This window comes from Notolepis coatsorum (genome assembly GCF_963971535.1).
Source record: "Notolepis coatsorum genome assembly, chromosome: 14".
In the NCBI taxonomy this organism is placed as follows: Eukaryota; Metazoa; Chordata; class Actinopteri; order Aulopiformes; family Paralepididae; genus Notolepis; species Notolepis coatsorum.
The window spans coordinates 11,277,549-11,294,787 of record NC_140178.1 but is presented as its reverse complement, the minus strand read 5'-3'; the positions used below and the strand labels follow the sequence as shown (position 1 = coordinate 11,294,787).

The following is a 17,239-nucleotide window of genomic DNA, read 5'->3' as shown; positions in this document are numbered from 1 at the left end:
TAGATACACAGGAACCTAGTCTAGATCACACGTGCTGTTGATAGTGTTGTCTGGATCACACGTGATGTTGATAGTGTTGTCTGGATCACACGTGATGTTGATAGTGTTGTCTGGATCACACGTGATGTTGATAGTGTTGTCTGGATCACACGTGATGTTGATAGTGTTGTCTCTAGATCACACGTGATGTTGATAGTGTTGTCTGGATCACACGTGATGTTGATAGTGTTGTCTATATCACACGTGCTGTTGATAGTGTTGTCTGGATCACACGTGATGTTGATAGTATTGTCTCTAGATCACACGTGATGTTGATAGTGTTGTCTGGATCACACGTGATGTTGATAGTGTTGTCTGGATCACACGTGATGTTGATAGTGTTGTCTGGATCACACGTGATGTTGATAGTGTTGTCTGGATCACACGTGATGTTGATAGTGTTGTCTAGATCACACGTGATGTTGATAGTGTTGTCTCTAGATCACACGTGATGTTGATAGTGCTGTCTCTAGATCACACGTGATGTTGATAGTGTTGTCTAGATCACACGTGATGTTGATAGTATTGTCTCTAGATCACACGTGATGTTGATAGTGTTGTCTCTAGATCACACGTGATGTTGATAGTGTTGTCTAGATCACACGTGATGTTGATAGTGTTGTCTAGATCACACGTGATGTTGATAGTGTTGTCTGGATCACACGTGATGTTGATAGTGTTGTCTCTAGATCACACGTGATGTTGATAGTGTTGTCTCTAGATCACACGTGACGTTGATAGTGTTGTCTCTAGATCACACGTGATGTTGATAGTGTTGTCTAGATCACACGTGATGTTGATAGTGTTGTCTAGATCACACGTGATGTTGATAGTGTTGTCTGGATCACACGTGATGTTGATAGTGTTGTCTGGATCACACGTGATGTTGATAGTGTTGTCTCTAGATCACACGTGATGTTGATAGTGTTGTGTAGATCACACGTGATGTTGATAGTGTTGTCTCTAGATCACACGTGATGTTGATAGTGTTGTGTAGATCACACGTGATGTTGATAGTGTTGTGTAGATCACACGTGATGTTGATAGTGTTGTCTCTAGATCACACGTGATGTTGATAGTGTTGTCTGGATCACACGTGATGTTGATAGTGTTGTCTGGATCACACGTGATGTTGATAGTGTTGTCTGGATCACACGTGATGTTGACAGTGTTGTCTCTAGATCACACGTGATGTTGATAGTGTTGTCTCCAGATCACACGTGATGTTGATAGTGTTGTCTGGATCACACGTGATGTTGATAGTGTTGTCTGGATCACACGTGATCTTACCCTCTTGAGACGCAGCATGTTCTCGGACTTGAGGGAGGTCAGGAGCTGCCAGAGAGCCACACAGTGCTGCAGGCTGCACACGCTCAGGGCCTGCGGACAGAGAGGCGTTTAACATGGAACACAATGTTCTAAAGAAGTACTTTATTGATCCCGAGGGAAATTCAGCACCACAGATCACTCACAGTGAACATTCAGTTGGTCAAAAGTCCAAAATAAGAATAGGAATAAGAAAAATACACAGTCAGAGATATACATTCTAAAATATACAGCCCGGAAATATACAGTAAATGTACAGTAAATTGTAAAAAAAAAAAAAAAAAATCAATGTCCAGGAAGGTATACCTATAGTAAAATGTGAATGTAAATGTACAGGAAGATATACAGGGGTTTACTCTGTAGTAAAATACAGTAGACAATGAAAGACAACGCTCAAAGCCCAGACGGATAATGTAGTATCAATGAAGTACTGATGGGTAGCGAACTAGTGACGACTACAATCAAAACTGCCAAAGAGAAACAAAAAACAGCTCTTCCTCTGTATCTTAATAAAGCTATGTCTTGATATACGGCCCGGGGGGTGTTTACTAGCGGTAACTCAGCTGACACAGATTAGTAGTAGTGACCTCTTCAGTCTAGCTACTGTGTTAAAGCCAGAGGGGGGGGGGGGGGGGGGGAGAGAGAGAGAGAGAGAGAGAGAGAGAGAGAGAGAGAGAGAGAGAGAGAGACAGAGACAGAGACAGAGAGAGAGAGAGAGAGACGGAGACCTACATACAGACAGAGAGAGAGAGAGCGAGAAAGCGAGCATCAGCTAGAGAGAGACAGAGAGAAACAGAGTGGGATAGAGAGATAGAGAGATAGAGAGATAGAGAGAGAGAGAAAGAAAGACAGAGACGGAGACCGACAGACAGACGGAGAGAGAGAGAGCGAGAAAGAGTGTCAGATAGAGAGAGACAGAGAGAAACAGAGAGGGATAGAGAGATAGAGAGATAGAGAGATAGAGAGAGAGAGAAAGAAAGACAGAGACGGAGACCGACAGACAGACGGAGAGAGAGAGAGCGAGAAAGAGTGTCAGATAGAGAGAAAGAGAGACAGAGGGAGAGAGAGAGAAAGACAGAGACGCAGACCTACAGACAGACAGACACAGAGAGAGAGAGAGAGAGAGAGAGAGAGAGAGAGAGAGAGAGAGAGAGAGAGAGAGAGAGAGAGATTATCAGATAGAGAGAGACAGAGAGAAACAGAGGGAGAGAGAGAGAGAGAGAGAGAGAGAGAGAGAGAGAGATAGAGAGAGAGAGAAAGACAGAGACGGAGACCTACAGACAGACAGACACAGAGAGAGAGAGAGAGAGAGAGAGAGAGAGAGAGAGAGAGAGAGAGAGAGAGAGAGAGAGAGAAAGAGATTATCAGATAGAGAGAGACAGAGAGAAACAGAGGGAGAGAGAGAGAGAGAGAGAGAGAGAGAGAGAGAGATAGAGAGAGAGAGAAAGACAGAGACGGAGACCTACAGACAGACAGACAGAGAGAGAGAGAGAGAGAGAGAGAGAGAGAGAGAGAGAGAGAGAGAGAGAGAGAGAGAGAAAGAGATTATCAGATAGAGAGAGACAGAGAGAAACAGAGGGAGGGAGAGAGAGAGAGAGAGAGAGAGAGAGAGAGAGAGAGAGAGAGAGAGAGAGAGAGATAGAGAGAGAGAGAAAGACAGAGACGGAGACCGACAGACAGACAGCCGGAGAGAGAGAGAGAGAGCGAGAAAGAGTGTCAGATAGAGGGAGAGAGACAGACAGACAGACAGACGGTGCCTAGTATAAGGGCAACAAGATAAGCAGAGAGATGGGGGGGGGGGGGGATGGGGGGGGTCCATCCGGAGGCAGGCAGGCGGGCAGGGCAGCAGAGAGGGGCTCCTGACCTTGAGGATGTGTGGGCCGGTCTGGTCTCCCATCTGCAGCACCTCCTGCAGGTAGCTGGACAGCTGCGTGTGGGCGTCCCCCCGGTCATGGCCAGGAAGCCCAGGGCCACCTCCACCGTGGACAGGGCCTCGCACACCTCGCTGTAGGACTGCAGCTCCCCGGCCAGGGCGGACAAGGTCAGGGCCGGCAGAGACTCCTGTTCGGGGGGGGGGGGGGACACACGCCGGGACATTACGACACGTATGTAATGTGGATGTAATATAACATCGCGAGGAAAGGAACAACAAAGCCATGTCAGGTGGTCTCTGACATCAAGGCCACCTAATCATCCCTCCCCCGCCTTAATTGGCGGGTATCAATCCCCGTCTCCTGAGCCGTTCTGCTATGGCTGGGCGATATAACGATAACGATAAATATCGCGATATATTTAAATCGTTTTTTTTTTTTTTTTTTTTACCTGCAACAGGGCAGTTTTAAAACCAGAGACAGTGGACAGACTTGTCTTTCTTGCCTGCAACTTAAAGTAATGGCTTTGCTTGTCCAAATGACAATACTGACCAAATTCAGATTTCTTTTTCTCTTGTCCATTTATTTTGTTTGCTTTCTAATTTAAAATACAGTTTGAAACCGTCTGTACACAGTAGGCTATGTGTGCTAGCAGAACTAGACTCCAGTCACGAGTCACGGTGCACATGTGCGGTGGTTTGTCCACCAAAAAAGCGCCAAAAGATCGAAAATAAACTAGCAGAGCCAGAACTGTTCAACTCCTCTGGAGCCACAGCCAGCAGAGAAGCCGGTTTACTTTAGCTTTTAAACCAGCTGCAGCCTGAGAACTGGAGTGTGAGGGGATGTAACACTAAAGATGGCGGCAATGACAAAGAATTGCTGCAAAATAAACATACATCTGTTGTTAAAAAAAAATTATAATTTTTTTCATACTTATAACAATTCGATAATTATCGATATCGAGAAATAAAATAAAATTATCATATCGTTATCGCGATATGACTTTTTTCCATATCGCCCAGCCCTAACGGTTCTGCCATTGTGTAGTCCCGGCGTGATTGTGATGTGTGCCTGGTGTCAGTGTATGGGAGCCATTGAGCCTGCGTAGCCCAAGGTTGGGTGCTACCAGTGGTGGTGAAGGAGGCAATTTCCACCCTACGTTGTGGGGAGTGCTTTCGAGTGTCTAGAAAAGCGCTAGGAGGCTAAACCAAACACGTTACAGAAGCTAATTACAGAAGCTATTCATCAATATAATCCATAATAATAAATAATCCATCTGCATTGATCTGTTGATAATTGATGGAAATTGAAACGAAGCAAAACGGTTCAAGTGATCGAAACCATAGTAGAAAATGTGATTTTAGGATGAAATCTTTGCTTTAATAATCCAAATTGAATTATTATTGGATTGAATCGTTTCTTATTAAGAACATATGTGCTATTACTACTACGCTAGATAACAGTCCTAATAATTGCCACGTGGTCACAAGGAAAGGACAAAGTCAGCTGTACGCTTGATGTACACAATGCAGGGGACATCGTTGTGGAAAATACTTCAAAATAAACATTATTATTATGGCCTCCCGTTAAGATATTCTGGGAAGAAGTACCGTACTTTTCGCACTATAAGCCGCACCTGAATATAAGCCGCAGCAGCTAAATTGAATGATGTGTACATATATAAGCCGCACTGGACTATAAGCCGCAGGTGTTTTAATGTTTAATTACCATATGTAATTAGCATTGGGACACAATACTGTCGGACAAATAACAAGAATTAACTCATTTACAAGTTGTATTAAGTTTAGCAAATAAGGGAACAGATAAATAACATTTCAATGCAGTCAAAAAAGCTATATTTTGATTTTTACATTTTCGGGTTTGGTCACGTCGAGTCACATATAAGCCGCACCGTTATATAAGCCGCAGGGTCGAAAAATGGGGGAAAAAGCCGCGGCTTATAGTCCGAAAAGTACGGTAACCACGCAATTATCAGACTTTTTTTCTGACCATACCTGTACTGCCTTCTGTATTGTTGTTGAATGAGCAAGAGCAAGAGTCTGACCTTCTGCTGACCTGCGCGTGACCTTCTGCTGACCTGCGTCTGACCTTCTGCTGACAGCAGAATCTGTTTTCAACACGTCTAGTTTTTTCAGTTCCGCGTTCACGTTCTGCGATCCGATTGGCCACTGATGTTTCTGGTGCGATCTGATTGGCCACTGACGTTTCTGGTCATGCGACATGTGCGCCCAATCGCGTGACGCGCCCATTTCCAACCTCGAACAGCCTGCAAACGACCTAACGCCTAGTTTATCACTGGTTAAGCTTAGGCGACTCTTTCGAAGTTGGTTAAGGTTAGAGTTTGGAATCAGGGCTGGTGTTCCATCGCCCTGCTCTAAGACAAACTCTAACCATAAACCAACTTCGAAAGAGTGCCTAAGCTTAACCGGTGATAGAAACAGGCGTCACACGATTGGGCGCGACCAGAAACGTCAGTGGCCAATCAGATCGCAGAACGTGAACGCGGAACTGGAAATCCGTTGGTAAAAGTAATCAGGCGTTTTCAACAGGTTTCCATCACGACACCACTAGTCAGTGAACGATGGACTCACCTGTCTCACCCTCTCCTTCACGTCCTTCAGGATGGTCTCGTAGTTGCGGTCATGCCGGTTCACCAGCGTGGGGATGCCCTGCGGAGACAGAGGGGACTCAGTAACAGCTGAGCACGAAATATAAATACAGTTTTATATTATATTATATTCGATTAGATTAGATTCAAATGTATTGCCATCATACAGCACAAGTACAGTACAACGAAAAGAAGTTTGGCATCCAACCAGAGTGCACATGTAACAGTAAAGTGCAATAGTAATATACAATGTACAGGTGGATTAAACAGGGTATAAAATGTATAAATTAGTGCTACTAAGTAATAGTGTATGTACAGAGTTATAATATGTACAGGTCATACTGGCCAGCAGCGTAACTAGTAACAGTAGGATATGACAATGGCAATAATACTGCACTGGTCTTTACTGGAACTCTGCACTTTACTTTTACATATATATATTTATTCAAATTATTAATCCTCCACTACACTGTCTTTGTCCCGTGTCTGTTGTTGCTGTTGTTATGTGAAAGATAGTATGGAAGAAATGTGTTTACTGCACATATGGCTTAATAAAGGAATCTGAATCTGATGTGTACAGATATAGATACCGTATATAGTATCAAGTATCTGTAAAGTGCAATAGTAATATACAATGTACAGGTTATTAAACACAGGATATAAAATTAGGGATGTCCGATATTATCGGCCTACGGCATTAAAATGTGATATCGGAAAATATCGGTATCGGTTTTCAATTATTATTATTATTTCTTTTACATTTCTATAACCTTTATTTACCCAGGCAAGCAAGTAAGAACAAATTCTGATTTAATTTATTGTCAAAAGTATGCATAATGTTGTGTTAATTCCACAACAAGAGATATGTAATGTTAATTACCTGAAATTATTAAATTTTTTGGGGTCGGTATCGGAAATTAAGAGTTGGACAATATCGGTATACAGTAGGTAAAAAAGCCAATATCGAGCATCCCTATATAAAATATATCAATGAGGTACGGAACTAACTTAAATAATTATTTCCACTGGTCGTTTTAACAAATCTAGTAATAATTCATAATTGCCAATCTTGGAATGACCTATCCAACGGTATCTCTCCCTCCAGGCCGCAGTGCGCTCGCTCACCTCCAGGGTGATGAGGGGCTTGCCCTGCAGGAAGCGCGTCAACACCTGCCTCTGGATCTTGTGCAGGTGGTACTCGTGGAGCATCTCCTGGCCGCGCTCCATGCTGTACTGGCTGCACGACAGCACCAGCGGCACCAGGTCCCTCTCCGGCTCGTACCGGATCACGTGCAGCTCCGTCAGGTCCGCCGGGCTCACCGTGTAGCTAGGGGGGGGGGGGGGGGGGGGCACAGAGAGAGAGTCTATAGGGAGGTGTAGTCGGACGTCACCGGTTGTTCCACCCGTATTAGGGATTTATCATTGGGAAAATGGATTATCGGCTATTAATAATAATAATAATAATTAATTTAATTTATATAGCGCTTCTCAATAACCCGAAGTCGCTGACAGTAGTCGGGAGCAGGAGTACAAACAAAGAAACAAAAGCAAAGAAACAAAAACAAAAACAACAAAGAAACAAAAACAAAAGGAACATGAGACCATGGGGGGAACAGGGGAGACAGCCTGATAACACAAAAAAAGACTGGAGACAGACATCAATCAGGTTGGAGGGGAGGGGGGGGGGGTTTAGGGGTGGGGGGGTTGAGGGCAAGGGAGAACAGGTGGGTTTTGAGGCGAGCTTTGAAGGTGGAGAGTGTGGGGGAGTCTCTGATGGACTGGGGGAGGGAGTTCCAGAGTCGGGGTGCAGTGCGAGAGAAGGCCCGATCTCCGAAGTTTTTAAGCTTGGATGTCGGGACAGTGAGGGAGGCAGTGGAGGAGGACCGGAGGAAACGGGTGGGGCGGTAGGGGAGAAGGAGATCAGTCAGGTAGGGGGGGGGCAGGCTGTGGAGGGCTTTGAAGGTGAGGAGTAGTGTTTTAAAGTTAATGCGGTGTTTGATCGGGAGCCAGTGGAGGGAGTGGAGGACAGGAGTGATGTGTTCGCGGGACCGGGTGTTAGTGAGGAGGCGGGCGGCTGAATTTTGGACCATTTGCAGTTTATGGCAATCTATTGTGACAATTCTGCCGCATGGAAATTGAAAAGCTTTCCATTTTTGCACGAGTTCCCTTCCATCACTAACATTATTGTTTACGCATTTTTGGTTGAAATAAAATTTGGTGATTTTCTTTTATGATTAATTTGCGAATATTTTCACGTTGAGCTATAGATTGTGGATGAATAAGCACAGAAAGGTACACCGTGCCAATGTTAATGCTTTATTTGTTTTAAAACGAGACGATTTAGAAACGGGCAATGGGGGAAATACATTGCATTGGACAGAGAGGGTGGAACGTGAAAAACCTCAATGACGTAACCACTACACCTCCCTATTGATCCCGGTCGCACGGCGGCCATTTTGCTCTAATGCCATGCTCGGGGTTGGGATTCCTTCCCACAACATTGTTATTATGTCGTGTTCAGGTTGGGATTCCCTCACACCATGTTGCTATTATGTCATGTTCAGGTTGGGATTCCCTCACACCATGTTGCTATTATGTCATGTTCAGGTTGGGATTCCCTCCCATCACATCGCTCTTATGTCGTGATCAGATTGGGATTCCTTCGCCACTGTGTTGCTCTTATGTCGTGCTCAGGTTGGGATTCCTTCCCCACCACGTGTCCCGCCGACACTAACTAAGATGACATTTTATCCACCCAGCTTTGAATTGAAAAAAGTTTTCAACCCTTCAATTACATCACATCACCACTAGGGCTGACATAGACATCTGGAGTGGATCCGAGTGGAGCGACCGAGTGACTTTCAGAGTGTCGGCTCTATTTTTCAATCTCAAAATATTCAGTTGCTATCGCATGCACTTATCTGTGTTTCACTACGCACACGAGTGCATGCTTACCAACTGTTCGCCTGTTTTACTGCAACACTACTATCACCGACATCTAAGAAGGGAGATCCAACCTTGAACGGCCCTTCTAAGGTTTCTCTCCTGCACACTGCCTGTGCTGCATTTTTTCCTATTGTTAGGTTTTAGTGAGTTTTTCCTGACCTTCGCGTGGGGTATGTCTGGGAGTGTTGCATTCATTTATTTCAAATGTTTTGGACTTCATGGTGTTTTTGTTTCGTTCTTGATTCATTGTGATGTTTCTTCTCGACCTGTTTAAAGAAGACGTGTCCGGCCCTGGCATGGGGACACTAACGTGTGTTGTCGGGGCCTTACAAATACATTTGATCCGATTTGATTGAACCCTTTCATTGCCACACTACAGAAGGTTAACCCTTTACTATAACCTGCTGTTGTGTGGCAGTGAAAGGGTTAACCTTCTGTGTAGTGCGGCAGTGAAAGGGTTAACCTTCTGTGTATTGCGGCAGTGAAAGGGTTAGGCGTGCGGCGGGGCGGCCTCACCTGGCCTCCTCCTCGGCGGTGTGCGTGGCCACGCGCTGCACCATGTCGTTGTGCAGGGAGATGAGGTGGCCCACCAGGGCGGTGGAGCACAGGCCGGGCCCCTGGCGTCTGGGGAGCAGCACCTGGAAGTCGCTGCTCAGGTCCAGGTCCTGCTGGCAGAACTCCCCCGGGATCTTGATCTCACCTGGACCGCCACCGGATTTAGTTAAGTTAGTTAGTTCAGGGTGTTGTTGAGTTTGCTACTGTACTCATCATATCATAATGCATTATACATAGTTAATAGGGCACTTTGACCATTTTCATCCTTAGTTCCATCGTTTTAGTCTCATTTGCACCTTACCCTAAGTTTTGTACCTCATCTCATTTCTGCATTGTACCTTACTGTTACTCATTTTACTCTGTATTGTATATATGTATATTGACTGAACATTCCTTTAGTTAGTTTTTACTTACTTCTTAATTTTTCTTCTTTTTTTACTGTATGTAGCACACTGTATATGTGTTTTGTCACGAGGAGGACGTGTGATAAGAAGAAGTCTTTATTTGTCATGCAGCAACACACACACACATGTAAGATGGGCGACACACAGGAACACACACACATGCATTGGGTCGCCGATGAAATACATGGGCCGGGGACCAATCCAAGTGCTCCTGTAGCGACAGAGGTAGCGATCTGTTCTGCATGTTTTTCCATCGTTTTTCTTTTTCTGGAGGGGAAACCTTTGTGAGCACAAAGGAGAACATGCAAACTCCAAACAGATAGGCCCGGGAGATACCACCCCCCACCTGGGTACCTGGCAACCCGGCAACCTGGTCCCCAAACGGGAAGGGAACCCAGGAGGACCTTCTTGCTGTGAGGCGACAGTGTTAACCACTGCTCCACCAGAGCTCAGCCGCATCGGCACCCCGAGAAATGATCTGAGAGCAGACCTCTAGCAGACACCATTTCCTCGATCATTTCTACGACTACTACAGCCGACAAGCTTACATGACTGATTATCACGCGTCCTTCCTCAAAACAGAACGATGGGATTAAGGTTGAAAAATCGTCAAAGTGCCCCTTTAATATCTGTGTTTACCGTTGGTCGCCAGAGACACTCGGAGCTGATTCCAGGTCGTCAGGAAGATGTTGATGCATTTCTCGTACCAGGCGTTCCGCGCGGCTGGGGGGGGGGGGGGGGGGGGGGGGGCGGAGGTTAAAGAAGAAAACAACATTTAATACACCGCAAACACAACTCAACTGCATGTGCTACATTAAAGAGAAGAGAGCGTAGCCGTGACACTAGAAAGTATGGAAACTCTAGTGTCGAAACAAAAACATCCTCCTACATCATCATCCTATCCTCAATGTGTGTTTTTGCACAATCCTGCACAATTGTACAGCAATGTCCTATATTATATGCTATTGTATTTTTATTCTAATTAAATTTGATATATATTCTACTTTAATTGTCTGTTAATGTTGACGCACCAAATGGCCAAGGACAAATTCCTTGTACAGGTTAGGTGCGAGCTTAAAGACAACAATATTGTGAATCAGATTCTCCTTTACTGACTGAAGTGAATACCTGATTCTCCACGGCCCGGCAGGTACAGTAGGACATTATTCTTCTTCTAGCTTCATCGCTTTCCGATTTGCTGCTGCGTCTGACTGGAACACCTTACAACAAGACACCCTTAAACTCACTGGCCTCACATCGCTCACTGCTTTTAAACTAAATCTGCAGCAGATCATAACCGACTGTTGCACCTGCTGACTGCCTCCCGATCGCAGGCATAGCCCTCAGACTCTTCTCTCCCCCCCCTAAGCCCCCTCACCTCCCTCCCTCCTTCTCCCCCTTTCGTCTCTCTCCCTCTGGTTCTCACTCTCCCTTTCATTTTATTTACTCGAAAGGCCTTTGCTTTTTGGTCAGGCTGCTTTTGTATAATAATAATTTGTTCTTACTTGCTTGCCTGGGTAAATGAAGGTTAAACAATAAATTTAAAAAAATCGCTATATTTTCCTGGTTGGATCTTTCTAGTAGGGACGTCCCGATCCGAGTCATTTAATATCGAGCAGCTCCAGATGCAGACTCCTCATCCCATATTAGTATTTTCCCAGATAATAAGCTGCACACTTCAATCCTAACCAGAACCATAAGTCTAAACCTCAGAAAATATGTTATTTGCTGATACACAATGTATGTGTATGTGTATGTGTGTGTGTGTGTGTGTATATGTGTGTATATGTGTGTGTGCATAGCGTAACCTCCCCTCTCACTGACTAAGCAGAGGAGGCAGGCAGATGTCGAGCCTGCATCACAGATTTCCCTTTAATGGTTTTCATTTGTTGTTTTTTTAACCAAAAAAAAAAGGATCAGCATTTGATTGGGCTTGGATTACTTTCTAGGCTTTTTTGCATGACATTTTTCTGAGCAATCAATAACCGTGACTGACTGCACATTTGGAGTCTTAGCGTTAAGCGTGTTGGGGGATTGAAAAGGCTCTCTGACTGTAGAGGATACAGCAGTTCAGTACCTGCTTTCTGACTGTAGAGGACACAGTGGGTTCAGTACCTGCGGTCTGACTGTGCAGGAACTCTGCGATGGTGCTGCAGGGCAGGTCCGTGACATTCTGGAACTTCTTCACCAGGTCTCTCTGCAGCGTCAGGATGTCGGGGAGGAACTTCACCAGCCGCAGCTCCGCTTCCTGACGAGGCAAGAAACACACGGTGGTGCAGCCGCGTTGTAGAAGAACTCCCAAGATATACTGGTATTTTGTAACGAGTCAAACTTAACTTACAAAACGAACATATTTTTAACTACCGGTACATATTTTGGTATAGGTCGGATGAATGATTTTTGTCGCTATTTAATAGATTTAGGGTTAATAAAAGGACATTTTGAATATTCACCATTAATACCTAAACAATGACTGATGGATTCAAGTTAATCTCACAGTTACCCCGTTGACCAAAGGCCTTTGCTCTCTGAACATATTCAAATAAATGTGCGCGCAACAACCAGGAAGGGGGTTGGGAATTGGCATAACAGTGGGATGGGAGAAAAATCGGAAAAAAGGAGGAGAAAAATTTAAGAAAATTATATATATGTTTATTGAATCTACCTACCTGGTAGATTCCTGAAAGAACACAAGATGGAAGGTGGGTTGAAACGAGATAGATGCAGCTCTCACTCAGATGCTACAACTATGTGACCTACATGCACTCCATACTCCACTCCACCCAGAAAGAGGAGGGCGGGAGCTCGCTGTACCTACTGTACCTGTACTCATCATTGAATGAATGAATGAATGAATGAATGAAGTTTATTTTTCGGTCTTGTTTACAGACAAATCAAACACACCTGGTGTGGACTTAGAAAAGGAAAAGAAGAAATAAAATTTACAAATGTACATATTCAAGGCAAGCTCACACGCAAAATCCAAAATCAACGACGAAAAAAAGGAACAGGCTATCCTTTGCCTATCCTTTACAAATTCTTAAAAACTAAATATATATTTAATATAAGAAAGAAAAACTTTAAATATGCTGCTGCAAGATATAATTGTTTTTAAAGAAAAAACAAATTTTGATGTTTTTACTCAAAACTGTACTCCTGAATTATTTGATCCTTTCAGGCATTTTTTAAATCTCCCCTGAGAAGTACACAACTTCAACCCGTCACTAAGGCTTCCTGCATCCTGTATGAAAACGTTTTGGTCGTCTTCTCCGTCCGAGAGACGTGACGGACATATGCATTTGTTTATCTACGAGGCCCTTATTGGGGGAAAAACTGCCACCTTGCATCACATCTCTGCTCGAGTGGTCCTCTGGACCGCACCGCACGCGGACTAACGACCGACTGGCTCCCGCTGCAGGTCCCTGGAGCTCGGCCTGAACTGGGGAAGATCTGCCTTTATAGTTCCTCTTGCTCCAAACCACTTGGAACTCTCCCTGACACAGCAATCAAGAAATCCAGAACTTGGTATAACCCTTGGACATTTTAAATCCATGATTTTAAACCATTCCGTCTCCGTTTGTACCTATTTTCATTGATGGTGTATCTTTTATTAACCGTTTTATATATTTGTTTTAATTGATTACGGTATAAATAGGCTAGATTATCTTGCACGTAAGTGGTATAAGTGGGATGCAGTGCATATGTAGCCTAGATGTCCTGAGACAGTATGTTCTGAGACGGTATGTCCTGAGACAGTATGTTCTGAGACAGTATGTTCTGACAGTATGTTCTGACAGTATGTCCTGAGACAGTATGTTCTGAGACAGTATGTCCTGACAGTATGTTCTGACACAGTATGTCCTGACACAGTATGTTCTGAGACAGTATGTCCTGACACAGTATGTTCTGAGACAGTATGTCCTGATACAGTATGTTCTGAGACAGTATGTCCTGAGACGGTATGTTCTGAGACAGTATGTCCTGATACAGTATGTCCTGACACAGTATGTCCTGAGACAGTATGTTCTGAGACAGTATGTCCTGAGACAGTATGTCCTGACACAGTATGTTCTGAGACAGTATGTTCTGAGACAGTATGTCCTGAGACAGTATGTCCTGAGACAGTATGTCCTGACAGTACAGTATGATATAGTATGTCCTGATATACTATGGCCTGATACAGTAGACAGTATGTTCTGAGACAGTACTATGTTCTGAAAGAAATAACTCTGGATCCCATCTCTTACCCTCTGCAGAAACCTCCAGAGTACAGGCAGAGTGTCTCATCTCTTACCCTCTGCAGAACCCTCCAGAGTACGGGCATAGTGTCTCATCTCTTACCCTCTGCAGAAACCTCCAGAGTACAGGCAGAGTGTCTCATCTCTTACCCTCTGCAGAACCCTCCAGAGTACAGGCAGAGTGTCTCATCTCTTACCCTCTGCAGAAACCTCCAGAGTACAGGCAGAGTGTCTCATCTCTTACCCTCTGCAGACACCTCCAGAGTACGGGCAGAGCGTCTCATCTCTTACCCTCTGCAGAACCCTCCAGAGTACAGGCAGAGTGTCTCATCTCTTACCCTCTGCAGAAACCTCCAGAGTACAGGCAGAGCGTCTCATCTCTTACCCTCTGCAGAACCCTCCAGAGTACAGGCAGAGTGTCTCATCTCTTACCCTCTGCAGAACCCTCCAGAGTACAGGCAGAGTGTCTCATCTCTTACCCTCTGCAGAAACCTCCAGAGTACAGGCAGAGTGTCTCATCTCTTACCTTCTGCAGAAACCTCCAGAGGACGGACAGAGTGTCTCATCTCTTACCCTCTGCAGAAACCTCCAGAGTACAGGCAGAGCGTCTCATCTCTTACCCTCTGCAGAACCCTCCAGAGTACAGGCATAGTGTCTCATCTCTTACCCTCTGCAGAACCCTCCAGAGTACAGGCATAGTGTCTCATCTCTTACCCTCTGTAGAAACCTCCAGAGTACAGGCAGAGTGTCTCATCTCTTACCCTCTGCAGAACCCTCCAGAGTACAGGCATAGTGTCTCATCTCTTACCCTCTGCAGAAACCTCCAGAGGACGGGCAGAGTGTCTCATCTCTTACCCTCTGCAGAAACCTCCAGAGTACAGGCAGAGTGTCTCATCTCTTACCCTCTGCAGAAACCTCCAGAGGACGGGCAGAGTGTCTCATCTCTTACCCTCTGCAGAAACCTCCAGAGGACGGGCAGAGTGTCTCATCTCTTACCCTCTGCAGAAACCGCCAGAGTACAGGCAGAGTGTCTCATCTCTTACCCTCTGCAGAACCCTCCAGAGGACGGGCAGAGCGTCTCATCTCTTACCCTCTGCAGAAACCGCCAGAGGACGGGCAGCGTGTCTCTCCCGTCGTTCTGCTCCACGACGTGGGTGAGGGCGAGCAGGGACACCTTCTCCCGGCAGCTCCACACCGCCGAGCCGTGGATCAGGGAGCCCGCGGGCAGCGAGGCCAGGAACAGGTGAGGGTCCCCGAACATCAGCGTGATGATGGGATTGGAGGAGACGCGGGAGTCGCTCCGGATCGCCGCGTTCGCCTCCTTCAGCCGGCGGTCCAAGTGCTGAGGAGGATGAGGCGGAGAGAGAGAGAGGGGGAGGGAGGGAGAGGGGAAATAGCGAGGAGCCTCCGTTAAAATGTGCCTCTCACAAATATGCCGAAAGAAAGATATCCTCCCTGTTGTATTTGGAGGCTGTATGTGAACAGATGTTTACCTTCAGCTGAGATGTGATGATGTTGTTGCTGACCGCCATCTCCCAGCCCGTTCTGGCCTCTTTGGTGGAGAGCAGGTTGTCGTAGGGAACAGGCCCTGGGAAGAAAAGCAAGCAAGGGAAACGGTCTTCAACTACGGAAGTCAAGGAACTCTTTGAGACACAAGAGGTTTTGTCCGACGGTCGCTGAACTTCCATGTTGTGGTCAAGGAAAGGGCCGTGTGTCAGTCAGCGTGTCCAGACCTGATGTCCTGAGGGCCCAGAGTCTGTGTAATCAAGCTGCTTATAAAGTTTCATTGTTAAGAGGCCTTTTTACGGCGGACATTTTGACTCGTCATAGGTGGGTAAACGCAGGTGTAACCATAGATGTAAAAATAATTCATTATTCTATATCTATAGTTAGTGATGCACCGATGTGAAAATTGTGGCCGATACCGATAACCGATATTAATATTGCTGTTCTGGCCGATACCGATATTTACCGATGTCGATATCTCTGTATAGAAAACACTTTTTTATGATAATCAAATAAAGAGCTATTTTCCAAAACGCATTTTTTAAAAACTTTTGTAACTTATTTTCAGAAATTACAGATATTTTGAAACTATTTAAGGCCAAAACATGTTTTTTTTTTTTTTTTTTTTTTTTTAATATCGGCCCTATCTTGATATCGGACCGATACCGATGTGTAAAAAAGCGGCCATATCGGCCGATATTATATCGGCGGCCGATATATCGTGCGTCACTATCTATAGTTACACATTCTATATCTATGGTTACACCTGTGTTTAACCATCTACGACGAGTCAAATGTCTGCTGTGAAAAAGGGCCTAGAAGTAGGATTTCTTAAAATCCCTCCTCAGATATTAAAATTCCACTGCATCAGTGTTGACCAAATACAAGATATCCCATCACGTTGGAACACGTTAGAAGGCCCACAACATTGTGAATTATGAAACCGCAGGGCCCCACTTGAGGCAGCCCAGACATAACACCATCATAATCTACCTCCTTTCTGAGAATACGCAGCAGGCTTCATAAGGCTGGTTACTATGACCACACAAATCCACTGTTTATAAAGTCTCATGTTATGAAATGTTATTAAATTATGCAAATAATGTGCAAAGGTTTTTTTCAATACACGAAAGAAAATAGGATTTGAGAGAAGTTTGTAAATGTACTGTTCAAAAAGCTACGAAAGGGATAAAAAGGAGATGTATTGCTATTGTTGGGGTTAACTTGTGGAACAATGCTGATATACATTTAAGGATGAGTAATTCACTTTAGTATAGCTATTTTTGAAGATTACAAATGTGAATAATTCTTATTTTGTTATTTATTTTGTTATTTTTTTCTGTTTTGTACCTTTTCAGCCACTGCCAAATCAAAGATTGTTGAATGATTGTATTGTGTGTGATGACTGAATACAACTACTACTACTATTAATACTTCTACTACTACTACTATTAGTACTTCTACTACTACTACTATTACTACTGGTACTACTAATACTACTACTACTACTACTACTACTACTACTACTACTACTACTACTACTACTACTACTACTATTAATACTTCTACTACTATTAACACTATTAATATTCTACTACTACTACTACTACTATTAGTACTTATACTACTATTAGTACTTATACTACTAGTACTATTACTACTGCTACTATTATTACTACTGCTGCTACTACTACTACTATTAATACTTCTACTACTATTAATACT

The 17,239-nt window shown here is 44.4% G+C and overlaps 1 protein-coding gene across 1 annotated transcript in view; it reads right to left on the bottom strand.

The window, feature by feature from the left end:
* The window catches only part of LOC311240195 (E3 ubiquitin-protein ligase rnf213-alpha-like), a 128,667-nt gene that overhangs the window by 6,055 nt on the left and 105,373 nt on the right, over nucleotides 1-17,239 (bottom strand). Inside the window, 10 exon segments of the mRNA XM_084328737.1 lie at nucleotides 1,330-1,419; nucleotides 3,230-3,300; nucleotides 3,303-3,426; nucleotides 5,849-5,926; nucleotides 6,991-7,192; nucleotides 9,328-9,511; nucleotides 10,410-10,493; nucleotides 11,886-12,018; nucleotides 15,099-15,350; nucleotides 15,502-15,596. Of these exon segments, the coding sequence (XP_084184863.1) occupies nucleotides 1,330-1,419; nucleotides 3,230-3,300; nucleotides 3,303-3,426; nucleotides 5,849-5,926; nucleotides 6,991-7,192; nucleotides 9,328-9,511; nucleotides 10,410-10,493; nucleotides 11,886-12,018; nucleotides 15,099-15,350; nucleotides 15,502-15,596 (1,313 nt within the window).